At 37.8% G+C, this 15,171-nt stretch overlaps 1 protein-coding gene across 1 annotated transcript in view; it reads right to left on the minus strand.

Moving 5' to 3' along the window:
- The window catches only part of LOC126194722 (putative helicase MOV-10), a 348,426-nt gene that overhangs the window by 85,158 nt on the left and 248,097 nt on the right, over positions 1–15,171 (minus strand). The window contains exons 11-12 of the mRNA XM_049932971.1: positions 6,320–6,520; positions 429–576 (exon numbers count right to left, since the gene is read on the minus strand). Of these exons, the coding sequence (XP_049788928.1) occupies positions 429–576; positions 6,320–6,520 (349 nt within the window). The remainder of the gene's footprint in view (positions 1–428; positions 577–6,319; positions 6,521–15,171) is intronic.

The raw sequence follows: 15,171 nt of genomic DNA on the forward strand, positions 1-15,171 counted from the left end.
TGATTTATCAATACACACTCTGATCGAGCCAATGTTTATTCTGCTGTTACACATTATTTTTGCCTTTGTGACACTGTCTTAGCTGCTCAATGTTTTATTGTTCCACTTTTACCAACATGGTCAGATAAACCATTTATTATTGTTTTCACATCAATTCACTGAATTAGTCAGGTTTAAGAATAAGATGTTAATGACTGTTACACTATCATCTTCAACCCTTGTTATGAATTTTACTCTAATAAATAACAATGTAAATTAAACTGCATATGGTAAGAAATAAATATTGTGTTACAGACGTGTTTTTATTTATAAATAACTTATAAATTCAGTATTAGACAGATTTAGAGTGTAGCAAACTTTCTACAAAATCTATCAAACATTTACATCCAGAGCATAATTAAAAAAGAAATTTAAGGATCTAAACTAACCTGTAGAATAGCTTCTACTAATGTTGCTGTTTTTCCTGTCCCTGGAGGTCCATAGATGATGTACGGAGCAGGCCGTGATGATCCTTGTAGAATGCTTACCACAGCCTGTTTTTGTGCCGGATTGTTCACCAGTTGTCTGTTGTAGAAACTAATGGACAGCAAATTATGATTAGAAATTATGATATATGAGGCCATTATAGAGTACAGAGTGCCAATCAACAAGTGTTGGATGATGCGTAATGCCTCCATAGATAGCACAAGAAAGAGGCTAAGAATTTTTTGGTAAATCAATCATGAAAACTTTCCACAAAATTTCATCAGAAATAACATACTCTTTTCAAACTTCCTGGCAGATTAAAACTGTGTGCCGAACCAAGACTCGATCCAGCACACAATTTTAATCTGCCAGGAAGTTTCATATTAGAACACACTCCGCTGCAGTGCGAAAATTTCATTCTGGGAACATAGGCTTTTGTTTTTACGTGCTCACCAAATAAATGAATACACTTTAGCCAATATGAAACAAGTTTCACACAGCCATCTCGGAAGAATTCCACCTTCTGTTTCAACAACCAGGCTCTCGCCTTCATCTGGATTCCTTTACAGGTGACATTATGATGCCCATTCATAACTACCTACCTTTTAACAACAAACTGAACCACATGGCACCAGATCTGGACTGTGTGCCAGATACAGTACTGATGGAAGCTGTGGCCTTCTAAGCCCTTCCATGTCCACACACGGAGTGTGTAGTGTATCGTTGACCTGTTGCAACAAAACATTCTCTCTCTTCCCTCAAATGCTCCCAAGGCACATGGCAACAACTTGGTCTCTATGTAACTAGCTGAGATCACAGTCAAATTTGGTGCTAGAAAATCAATACAGATAGTTCCATTGGCATTTATGCCATCATTTTTACAACTGAAGACTGCATTTACATCCATTTCCTGAGTGACACAGAGTGCTAAGATCACCACAGCCAGTACTGTAAAGAGCTCTCATGCTTTAATAATTTTCAACTGAAGCAGCAGAGGTTTGACACAAGAGTGCTGAAATCGGTGATGTATCAGTGCTGCATCCTGTACAGAATTACAGTCCAATTAAATTGCAAAAGAATTGGTAAATGGTACTACTGGAATCTGTCTGTCTTATCACACAGCTATATCCATGGACACTTGTCTCTCTTCAATCTACATTTGGAAATAGTTTCAGATGAAATAGATAGTATTGCAACAACTTGAAATGGAGAAAGACTTTGATAACTCCCACTGCTGTCACTGGTGGGCAGCAGTCAACAATGAATTAGAGTGATTGGCTGGCAATCCCGCTATTGAGAGAGGAGGGGAAGTAGTGGGGCGGTAGATGAAAACCATAGTATGATATTTTCATAATTTGGTTTAGAGTGAGATTATTTTTATTGTATTTTTGAAGTCTGTTAACTTAAACTAAAATTAACTTTTGAGCTTTAAATAATGTTAGCAGATTTACCAACATGAAAACAAAACTACGCAAATGAATATTTATTGTTGAGACCATCAGGAAATTTTCCTGTAATTTTTGTGATTAATGTTACTAAAGAAAAATACGGTCTTCACTAAATTAACTTTGGGTTTCCCTATATTGCTTTAATTTTTCAGATATCTATTTATTACAAAATAGACTTACAAAACAATGTTGATATCATGTGTTCTGTAATTGTCAAAATTTGGAAATTTTTGATCAGTAGTTAACTGTAAGTAACCATATATTGTATTAATTCAATTTTGTGGCAGTAACATAAATAATGGAAAAAAACAGTACTTTACAATTTTTTGGATAATTTTGTGGAGTGTTTTAATTATTGATTATGTCTATGTACAATACATTGAAAAAAATTTTGAACATAATTTTTGACTGAATGGAGGAATTTTTTTGTATCATCATTATCTACTGATCATAGGAATATCTGCTCACTTCACATCAACAGAATCTGATTTATGGGCTGGAGTATAGCACAGGTCAATTGCACCTTTGTATCACTGAATGCTATGTACTCCATCATGAACTTTCAAAGAAACATGTGCAGGAATTAATGTTATTCCCGATTACATCACAAAGCAATGCGAAACAAACATTTTGGTACCTCTTGCAAATAGAAGAAACACTTTTTTTTGACAGGTACATTTCCTGAATGTCTAAAAGTTGTCAAAGTGGGGCCTTTCCAGAAGGGAGACAAAACCAATGTAGAAAATTATAGATCAATCGCCTTATTATCAGGGTTTGGCAAAATCGTAGGAAAGTGGCATACAACCGATAAATGAAATTTTTACACAAAAGAAAATCCTGTGTTACCCTGTGTAGCTTTAGGTAAATAAACTGACGACTAGTGCCAGTTACATTTTCTATAAAATGCCCTAAAAACAGTGTACAAAAAACAAAATGCCATTGGAATTTTTCAAATTTAAGTTTTTCATATTCAGGACCACAAAAGTACTTTTGGGGCAGCTCCTATCACACAGTGTCAGAATTACTGCATTAAATTGGTTCATCTTGTTCTTGAGAAATAGGATGGAGAAAATAGAAACAAAATATTAACAAAGGAAAAACAATAAGAGAGATCTCTCACATGCAGAAAACAGAAAATAAGCGTTCCTCGGGTATACTTTCTTGGTCCAATTGTAAAAAAGATTAGTTGCAACATATACTTGTTAAAACATCCCCCAATTGTAAGAACTACTGTCCCAAAACAAATCTACCTTGGATTAATCCTCCATATCTGCAATATGAGATTAGATTGGGGGCCCTCATATGTACAGTTTTAACAGCGCACTGATTGGGTTGCATCTGCGCACACAATTGAACGCAAGTAGAACTGTGGTGCAAGGGGGCATAGAGTGAACTTTCAGGGCACGGTCTTACCCACATGCAAGTCAGCATTCAGGACTGCCGTGGGCTCATGCACGCAGGTATGCGCACAAGCAGGGCATGTGGAATTTTGTCAGTTTTAAGATTTTGCACAGTGTGTGTGTGTGTGTGTGTGTGTGTGTGTGTGTGTGTGTGTGTCAAATACCTTGGCTGCATCAATTATTTATTTGCCAAAACAAATCTAGCAAGTCTTATGACCACTACTATAGCAGCAAGTGTTGCAGCTATGAACATGGGAAAAAATGTGGTACTTAGGTTCTGAAGGGGAATTACTGTCAAATCATATTTGTTTGATTACGAGCTGGAAGACAATTACCCACATGACTACTGAAAGTATTTGACAATGACTTATTGCAAGACATCCTCAAGGACAAAACCAGTTGGAAGAGACAGTGTTGAGGAAGAGCATTTCTGCAGAGGAACATCTTACTGCTACTCTCAGATTCAGGTCACTCCTTCAATGATTTAAAAACTGTACACAGGACTTTTCACACTGCTGCTGCCTAATATAATCCGGAGACATGCGTAGCACTTTATGAGAAGAAGGTGAACATTTAAAAGTATTTGTTATTGTATATTAATATTTTTTATTTACGAAATTTATGAAAATTGCAGGGAAGAAAACTCACGTAGACATCAAAGTAATTTTTTTTAGTAATGTCATTGCTTGAAAAAGAGAAAAAAAAGACTCGTCACTGTTACTAGTTTGAGGGTCATACAATTACAATATTGGCCATAAAATGTGTGAAGGGAAGTAGTGCCTCAATCTGCAACACAAGTGTGAGATCCTACAGATGTAAGAGGAAATGAAGAAGAAAAAGGGGTTGAACCATGGGATGGTGCTTGTAACCGACTGAGTTTATACGTATTACTGTCACACAAATCAGTCTGTGTGGTCACAGTTTTCAGCAAACCTTGGCAGATTTCGATCAACAATGAATAAAAGCAAATCATAGTACCAAAAATTTTGTACACAAACATAATCAAAAGACCTGCCACTACACTTATTATCGCAAACTTTCTTCAATCCTCTTTAAATGATCTCCACAAAGCTTCATTTTTTGGTAGCAAAGCCATGGTTTACTTCAAGGAAATTGGTATGTAAAATGTAACCAATTTATCTTAAGCTTCAGTCTTTAAATTCTTATTTATACAGTTTTTGAAACTCACTTTCAACAAGAACTGTCACTCTTTGTACATATTTATAAATTCTGTAAAACGTCCTTTGTCCAGCAACAGGAATTCGCCATGCCGTGTTACATACTGTGAGTTACTGCCAGGAATCTGCAAGAGAGTTCGAAACAATCCCGTCACGTACTGTAGACAACTGATAGAAGAGTCTGTGACAGCACACAACAGCATGTGTGACAATGCCACATGCCATGAGTGTATGTATGAATACGATGGCAGGCAACTAGAGGGTTTATCAGAATGGTGGCGTAACTACATACCTGCCTCTTAAATGACATCGTGTTCACATGGAGATTCTTGTTTCCACAATTGCGTGGCTTGTCCGAAATCACATGGTTGTGAATGTCTGTGAGAGGGCCCCTATTTAGATGTGGCACCTGCAGGCTATATGGATGATGTATTTCGTCTCTGGAGGATAATAACTGTCCATACAGGTAAATGCCAGAACGATAGTAGACATTTTATTGCGTGTAATTTATTAACTGGGAATTCTATGTATGTAAAAAGACTGTTTGCAGAAGGAAATGCAGAACATAACATAATGAAAAAGACTTTCATCATTACAACACAGAAAGCAGAATTGATCATCATCATATTATGTACTGAGTGATGACAGAGCAACTGATCACAGCCCATTTGCTGCTCTAATACAGTTCTTTTTCTAACAGTGCCCTGTTTGCATGTTATTCCTAGCTCTGAAAGAATCCTTGGTTTGTTGTTTTTACATAGAACCACTACAGTCAAGAATTTACTTGTTGCAACATTTAAATGAGGAAAAACAAGTATTTTGTAGAAATAAACAAAACTTTTTTAGCAAAGTAATTACACATAAAACTGACAATTTTAACATGAAAAACATATATTCTCTTTAGTTCAGCCAAATTAGGTATTTAGTTTCCAGTCAAACGAAAGGGGAAGATAAAAGTATTTTTATTTTTACAGTAATTTTTATGACTGACGGAATGTGTTTTTGTGTTGTTGCCCTGGAAACAGTGTGCATTAATGAGATGCATTTAGTTTTAACTGTGAAACCTTCTTGGAAACATTACATGTAAATGTTCTGTCAATGTTTGTGAAAGGAGAGTTGTCGAAGGACAATTTTTCTTCCTATTGTAGCCAATTTCTTCCCAAATATCTCTACAAAGCCAACTAAGAATATATTTCTGCCAGTCTTGTTCTCTTATAAAATAAAATCTGATGATAGTGGACATAACTTCCACCACTTCACACTCTTTAATAGCCAGATAGTTTAATTGCTCTGTCAACACACATCTACACGCTCCTGACGCTTTCTATATATCTAGTTTCTGTAAATTAGTAGTATTAGTAAATATTTACTTATATAACTTCATTGTAATAAATCCACAGGTCCTGGATCTGATCCAAGTCAGCTGCACGATTTCCTCTTACATCTACTTCTTTCACCTCTAGTACAATTTGTCGATGTGAAGATGCTAATATGTCCAATGGTTTAGAGTCTACATTAAACTGTAGATACCCCTGTAACTGGTGGGATAAGTCAGATGGAGGGTCATAGGAAGACAGCTACATACCTTTTCCAATAGGAACATGCCTAGTAAAACAATGTGGTCAGCACACCAACCTTTAGTTTGAGCACAGCTTTGTTATGATTTTATTAACATGAATTACTACTACTACTACTACTACTACTACTACTACTACTACTAATAATAATAATAATAATAATAATAATAATTTAAAATACAATTAATGTGCTTTTTAACAATATTTAAAAGATGTGAATATACTTCAATGTAAGCTGTTAAACCTTATACCTGATTGAATTGAGCCTGCCATTAAGGAAAGTTTGCAATCTCTTCTTAGGAGCACGTGGAAACACAACAACATCTAGTAACTTATCTCTCTCACAGTAATCAATAGCACGATGCATTACCACGAGAGGATATCGGTTGAAGGCAAAGCGAACAGCAAACCGCAATTCTGTGGGCTGTGATGCGAAGTATCGTTCCAGAAACCTGGCAAATGCAAGAAAACTTTCTTAGTATCAAATCAACGAAGACGAGAATTTAAAATTTATACATCTAAGAGTAATGAAAGCGTAAGTAACCATGCTGACGCCTACACAAGAATGAATCAACATTAAACACTTGGATATGAACCTGAGACTTTTAAAAAATGAAAGATTCTACCACACACACACACACACACACACACACACACACACACACACCCCATGCGTGCGTGCAGCTGCACTGCAGTCTCAGGTAACTGAAACCACATCCTCCACGCAGTCCCAGTCTCTCCTGACATTGATTCCATATTTTTGGAGCCCTGATGAAAGATATTTGTGGCTGTCAATTTCTCACTGAATGAAGAGGAGCATGCCTGGGTGCAATCATGGTTCTCTCGGCAATTGCAAGTATTTTCTTCACGAAGGCAATGTCCGTTTACCTCTCAGTAGAATAAATGTATCACAAGATATGGACATTACTTTTGAAATAATAAACAGTTTACTTACTTTTTAGTGTTCTGTATCTCAATGGGTGAAACTGGGACCCTTATACAATCACTGTGTTGTCCAACTGTGGGTACATCTGCCCCTCGGACTTGAGAACTCTTTTCTCAGGAAGGGTACACTTAACAAGTTGAAATGTATGTCATATACTAAGTTCTACAGTCCCGTGGCAGTGTACAAAATTTAAGCTTCCAAGGCAGCGGACATCAAACTGCGGCACGCAGACCAAATGTGGCCCGAATCAAATGTTCGTGCGGCCCACGATTCTCTGCCGTATTTTATAATATGCTTCTAGCAACTAATAGCAGATTCCGAAAGCAGTAACTAACATTAGGAACTTCTTGAGAGTTTATTTTTCTTGTTGAGTAATGAACAAAAATACCTGCAGGGATGGTAATAGTTTAAAATGTGCTTAATTGTAAGGGACGTTGGTGAATTTCGCCGTGAACTTAAGTCAGCAGCAGAGTGGTGTCTAGCATGGTGACAGCAGGGCTAATAGAAATGAGAGGTGGAATGTTTTACACTGTCACTATTGGCCCTTCAGCAAAAATGTTTGACGACCACTGTTCTAAGGCAATGCAATCGAAAGATATGGCTATTTATCTCACATGTTTTGATACAAAATCAATCATCAAAACCTAAAGGGTACTTGCCATTGACCTCGAGTCTTGAAATTTGGCAAGAAGCAAGATTTCACAGTAGCTTTAAGGGAAAATTTGTAATTATACAGAGGAAAATAAAATCCGTTAACGGACTGTCTAGCTCTCCTCTCTTAAGACTCCTTTTTCTTGGGGGTTACAATACAAATGCAAAATTACACAAAAAATTTAAACTTAAAACTTAATGTTAGAAAATTTCCAAAAACGTTGGAATACCTGGGATCGATATCTCACCAGTATTGTCATCAATAACAGGCAAAAGTTGTCAAGATTCGCAATTCCCAGAATGGGTGAACTATCTACAAGGTGTGATAAAAACTGACGGGCATTTTTGGTTTTCTTAAAGAAGCTATATTTATTCATCAACACAACTTTGTTCGCTTCAAAGCAGCTTCCCTCACTATAATACTCTTGTGCCAATACTTTTTTTTCCAAACTTGGAAGCAAATATATAACTCTGTGTTCATCATGGCATTCAGCTCCTTTGGTAATTCTGCTCCCCCCAGCCATCACTGCTTGACCATTTTGCACTTCCTGCCTATCTCATTTTTGAAACGTCTGTATTCCTTTTGACAGCTTCATTTTCTGCATTTTTATATTTTCTCCTTTCATCAATTAAATTCAATATCTCTTGTGTTACCCAAGGATTTCTACTAGCCCTCATCTTTTTACCTACTTGGTGATCTGTTCCCTTTCCTATTTTGTCTCTCAAAGCTACTCATTCTTCTTTTACTGTTTTCGTTTCCCGTGTTCTTGTCAATCACTCCCCAATGCTCTCCCTGAAACTCTCTACAATCTCTGGTTCTTTCAGTTTATCCAGATCCCATCTCCTTAAATTCCCACCTTTTTGCAGTTTCTTCAGTTTTAATCTACAGTTCATAACCAACAGATTGTGGTCAGAGTCCACATCTGCCCCCGGAAATGTCTTACAACTTAAAACTTGGTACCTAAATCTCTGTCTTACCATTATACTATCTATCAGAAGCCTTCCAGTGTCTCCAGGCCTCTTACACATATACAACCTTCTTTCAGGATTCTTAAACCAAGTGTTACCTATGATTAAGTTATGTTCTGTGCAAAATTCTACCAGGTGGCTTCCTCTTTCATTCCTTTCTGTATTCATCTACTACTATTCCTTTTCCTACTATCGAATTCCAGTCCCCCACGACCATTAAATGTTTGTCTCCCTTCACTATCTGAATGATTTCTTTTATCTCATCATGCATTTCTTCAATCTCTTCGTCATCTGTGGAGTTAGTTGGCATATACACTTGTACTACTGTGGTAGGTGTGGGCTTCGTGCCTGTCTTTGCTACAATAATGCGTTCACTATGCTGTTCATAGTAGTTTACCCGTGCTCCTATTTTTTTTATTCATTATTAAATCTATTCCTGCATTACCCCTATTTGATTTTGTATTTATAACCCTTTATTCACCTGAACAAAAGTCTTGTTCCTCCTGCCACTGAACTTCACTAATTCCCACCATATCTAACTTTAACTAATTCATTTCCCTTTTTAAATTTTCTAACCTGCTGGCCCGAGTAAGGGATCTGACATTCCACACTCTGATCCGTAGAACACCCGTTTTGTTTCTCCTGATACAGACATCCTCCTGAGTAGTCCCTGCCCTGAGATCCAAATGGGAGGCTATTTTACCTCCAGAATATTTTACCCACGAGGACACCATCATCATTTAACCAAACAGTAAAGCTGCATGCCCTAGGGAGAAACTATGGCTGTAGTTTCCCTGCCTTTCAGCTGTTCGCAATACCATCACAGCAAGGCTGTTTTGGTTAATGTTACAAGACCAGATCAGTCAATCATCCAGACTGTTGCTCCTGAAACTACTGAAAAGGCTGCTGCCCCTCTTCAGGAACCACATGTTTGTCTGGTCTCTCAACAGATGCCCCTCCATTGTGGTTGCACCTACGGTACGGCTATCTGTATCGCTGAGGCATGTAAGCCTCCCCACCAACGGCAAGGTCCAGGGTTCATGGGAGGCTCCCCCTCATTAATGGTGGCAAAAAAACATACTGTCATAGTTCTCTTCAACCCGCAGGACAGAAAGAAGTCACTGGGGCTAAGTCACGTGAAAACAGTGGCTGGGGCAACATAATGGTTTTATTTTTTGCTGAAAAAATCAACAACCATTATTGCGATTTAATTTCCTTAGGTTGTTTTGCCACAATTCTGGTCATTTTGTTAGGATTACTGCATGCATACAGCGCATAACTTTCAGGTGGTATTATTTATTGACTGTATGAACATAAGCCAGGAACTCATGATGTACTGTCCCATTGTAATCTAAGAAAATAGTGAGAAGAACCTTCGCAAGTTATTGAACTTTTTTTTGGTCTTGGCTCTTCGTGCAGTTTCCATTGGCATGACTGGGCCTCGATTTCAACATCATATCCCTACAGCCATGTTTTGTCACCTGACATACTACTACTTTAGAAGTTCTCGATCAGAGGCAACTCCGATCACCAATTCCTGAGCTATGTCCAAGTGACATCGTTTTTGGTCAAAATTCAACAGTTTCGGAACAAACTTTGTTGTCTTATATTTCATGACCAACACATTCGAAAAAACTGATTGCTTGGCATGAGCCAAATGATATGCCAACATCATCAGCAACCTCTCTGATGTTGATACAGTGATTTTCCAGAACCATTTTCTTTACTACTTCCACACTGTCACCAATAAGTGATCTGCTAAGGCGTTTCTTATCCTTAACATCTTCCTGATCCTCTTCGAAATGTTTGTAACACTCGTGAACTCATCTTACTCATAGTAGAGTCACCAAAAGCCATAGTTAACATTTCAAACGCAATGCTGTACTTTAATCCATTTTAAAGCAAAATTTAATGCACATTCTTCGATCTGAGCACTCTAAAATATGTATAACCTTTCTGACTGTCAATATAGACTACATATCCGAAACAGCTGAAAATGCAAATATACATCAAGAACATGTGTATCACGAAGTTAAAAAAGAATTTTCAAATTGGATGTATAAAGCTCACAAAATTAAAAAATTCCAGTTACTTTTTGATCACACCATGTATACAGATAAAGTTTCTACAGAATTCTCCAACCACAACTACTATTCGTACTTGACCAATTTTTTTCCGTCTGTCTTGTTTTCATTTGACTACCTCCTGTACGATTGTAGAGCTACAGACCATCTCAAAATCAAACACTGTTATTTTAACAGGAACTATAAACATGGCTTCGGTATTGCAAGAACTGGTTTATGTTCTATATGTCTTTAGCTGAAAAAAAGAGGAAGAGGAACTGTTAAAATATGTGTGTGTGTGTGTGTTTTAGGCAGAGGCGGAGGGGGAGGGGGGGGGGAGGGGAGATCTACAAGCTTTATGTAAGAGTGTGTACAGGGTGGAAAGTTTTTTTATCCTTGGGCAAAAGGTTCTAGAAGCCCACTAGGAATTTCTGTAGGTTGGGTGGGGGGCAGAATTCAGAGTACAACTTAGGGGGAATGAGGCTAAGACAATGGATAGTCAAGGATGGAATAACAACAATATGGAGAGGACCACTTCGAGAAGGCGTCAAATCGCAGGGAGACATAATGAACTTCTGATCCTGTCCAGTAAGTCTCATCTGACCTGGGATTCTAGGTGGCTTTTCCAAATATCCCTATTTCCTAAACCACACCAGTCCTTTTCTTCACAGCTCTTCCTTCCACCTCAAAAAAGCCACTGGCTCCAACATCTCATAGATTTCTATACCTCTGTGTGTGTGTGTGTGTGTGTGTGTGTGTGTGTGTGTGTGTGTTTCTGCCGCTACTTGGTGAACAGATTTTTAAACTCTCCAATTACATTACAGAACTTATAACAGAACAAAAAAGAGTGAATGTACCCTCTCCAAAGGTGCAAAAATCTAGAAGAAGAAAATCACTACCACTCTGGGATGAAAACAGACATGGCAATCTTACACCACAACAAAAGAAAAGAAAAGCTCGATCTATAGGAAGAATATTTGCTAAAGGTGGTCATAAAAATGAAAACATGGTCGTATTCCCAAAGAAAACAGACTAGCATCGATTGGAACGAAAAAGCAAAATCTACTACAGACAGGAGGTCGGAAATCTAGATTATTATTATTTTTGTGTTCAATTCAACCCTTAGGTTGGTATGCAGCAGAGCACCATTCCTCTCTTCTGTCTGCCTTTCTCTTCATTTCCATGTATGTGTTACATCCAACATCATTCATGATCTGTTGAATGTATGATATCCTTGGTCGTCCCCGCAGATTCCTTCCCTCAATAGCTCCTTCTGCTATTGTTCCAATGATGTTGTGTCATAGGATGTGCCCTACAAGTTTGTCTCTTCTTGTCTGGCTGTGCCTCCACAGAGATCTAGTTTCCTGTACTCTTCTAAGCACCTCTTCATTTGTTACTTTGTCTCTCCAACTGATCATCATCCTTCTATAGCACCACATCTCCAGGGCCTCTAGCTGTCTTCTCTCCTCTCTTCCAATTGTCCAAGTTTCACATCCGTATAGTGCCACACTCCAAACGAAATCTTTCATGATGTGTTTCCTTATTTTCGGACTGATATTGTTGCTGGTGAGTAAGTTCCTTTCCTGATTAAATGCAATTTTGGCCTTTTGTATTCTGCTCGCAATTTATTTCCAGCTTCTACCATCCCTTGTGATTTTGCTTCCCAGGTAAGTAAATTCCTCTATCCCTTCCAGCTCCTCTCTTCCAAATGCTCATTCTCAGAGGTTCATATTCTGCTCCTGTACTGCATACCATCACTTTAGTCTTTTTCTTGTTTATTCTCATTCCATACTGATTGATAGAATTTTTTCCATTGTTCTGAAGACTTCTAGATCTTCTTTTGTCTCCGTGACTATAGCAATTATCATCTGCATAACATAACATGTCTATCTTCTGCCCATCACTTTTGATCCCCACCTCAGTACTTTCTAGAACTTGGTCTATAGCTTCCTGGATGTAAGCACTGAATATAAGAGGAGAGAGAGCACATCCTTGTCTTACCCCTTTTCTAATATTTGCTTCTTGTTCCTTGTGATAGTTCCTAATCACTGCCACCTCATTCTTATAGAAACTGAGTATCACATGGATGTCTTTCTACTTTATTCCACTTTTCCTCAGCACTCTGAACATCTCTTGCCATATAACGTTATCAGATGCCTTTCCCATGTCTACAAAGGCAATATAAGTTTGTTTATTTTTCTGTAATTGCTTTTCGATAATGAGTCTCAGTGCCAGAATCGCCTCTCTTGTTCCCAATCCCCTTCTGAAACCAAACTGATCTTCACGCAGCATATCTTCCACCTTCTCTTAAATTCTCTTCAGAACTATTTTTATGAGAATTTTTGATGCATGTGATATTAGGCTTAGAGTTCGGTACTATTCGCATTTTGTAGCTGCTGCCTTCTTTGGTATAGGAACAATGATACATTTCTGGAAGTCTGTCGGTATCTCTCCTGTGTTATAGATGGACCTAATAAGTTTAAGCAGCATCATTTTCATGCTGTCACCAGCATTCTTCATTAGTTCTGCAGCGATGTCATCAATACCCATTGCTTTGTTGTCCCGTAGTTCTTTTGGAGCTCTGTCAAATTATTCTTTCAGAATGTCATCTCCCTTCTCATCTTCATCTACTTGCTCTTCTCTTCCTATTACTTCCTCAGAAAGAGGTGTTCCGGCATACAACTCCTCTATGTATTCTTTCCATCTCTTCACCATGTCTTCACCAAACAGCATTTTCCCCTCTTTAATTTCTATTGTGCCTGCGAATGTTGTTTTACGTTTGTTAAAAACATTGATTTGCTGTTCTGTAGGCTAAATCAGTTATTCCGTTTTGCATATTTTCTTCCACTTCCCTGCACATTTCTTCAAGAAAATTTTCTTTTGCTTTTGTAGCTTCTCTATTAACTAAATACCTTTGTCTTCTGTATTCAGCTTTTCCTTGTTGATTAGTTGCATTTTTGTATAATCTGTTTTCTATAAGATCAATAATATCTGCTGTAATCCATTTCCTCTTGTTTTTGGGCTCGGTTCTTCCAACTATCTTTTCTGCTGCTTTGTATATACCAGATTTAATTTGATCTCAGTCTTCATTTACTCCACCATGTTGAAAATTTTTAGCTAGGTTGTCTGTTTCATGAGCATAGCATTTCTCCAGTCCCTAAGTTTTCAGTTCCCATTTAAGTTTTACTGGCTTGTTCTTCAAATGTTTGAATCTAAGTGAACTTTTCATCAGGACCAGGTTATGATCACTGCCTACGTCTGCAGATGGATATCTCCTGCAATTTTTTATCTGGTTCCTAAAATGTGCTTTCACTAGAATGTAATCAATCTGTTGTCTCCTCAGGTCTCCAGGGGCCTTCTTCGTTTGTGGTGTTTTGAAAAGTGTTTGCAACAATTAATTGGTGCCTCGAGCAGAACTCGATTAATCAATCTCCTCTTTCATTTCTTCTTCTAAGTCCATATTTGCCAACTATTCCTTCCTCCAGTTTTTCACCCACAATCGCGTTCTGTTCCAGTCCCCCATGGCAATCAGGTTTTCATCTCCCTTAACATTTCTCATCGCATTACTTATTTCTGCATATAGTTAATCAATGACTGCATCTTCTTCTTTGGATGTTGGCATGTATATTTGTATTATCACAGTGCCCTTTGGTTCAGTTTCAAGATTGACTAGTATTATTCGAGAGCTATATTGCACATATCCCTCGACATGTGAGCCATAGTTTTTCCTCAAAATTATTCCAACTCCTCCCATTCCTGGTCTATCTTAGTCAGTTCTGGTGTGAATGACTCTGTATTCTCCAGACCATAAATCACCTGGTTGGGGCATCTCATCTCCGATATGCCTAGGATATTGATTTCCACTCATTCCATTTCAAGTTTTACATTTTATAGCTTGCTACATTGAAGCAGTGTTCTCACATTCCAAGTGGCTATGTTAAAATTGGGATTCTTTCCCTTCATGTTGTCTGTATCTTTTGCAGTACCCACCTGGAGATACAATTGGGGGACTATTTTCTCTCTGGAAAATTTTACAGAAGATACTGTCATGGTTTACTTCCGATTATTAGAGTTTATTTAAAGTACATAGTATGGTGATACACACTTTAAAAAATGCACCAAGAAAGGGTTAGGCACATTGGTCACAAATTGATATACAAGTATCAACAGAAAATGCAAAATTGTAAACTTTGGAGGCCAATGAATGAATGAACGAACGAATGTGAGACACTCCAGCAGAATTTCACTGTGCAGCTGGCAAGGACAGTGAACAGGAGACAAGTCGATAGCAGGGCGTAATCTTCACAAATATTATTTTATGAACTCAGTTGTCTAATTACTATGCCTCTCAGATAGATGCGTAAACATTATATGCACATGTCAGCATTGAAAGAGGACATGTTGTCGAGCTCAAAGAAGCTGGTTGGAGTCATTGGTGAATCGCTCACCTTTTGCATAGGAATGATGCCACTAT

Source organism: Schistocerca nitens, chromosome 7 (assembly GCF_023898315.1).
Source record: "Schistocerca nitens isolate TAMUIC-IGC-003100 chromosome 7, iqSchNite1.1, whole genome shotgun sequence".
In the NCBI taxonomy this organism is placed as follows: domain Eukaryota; kingdom Metazoa; phylum Arthropoda; class Insecta; order Orthoptera; family Acrididae; genus Schistocerca; species Schistocerca nitens.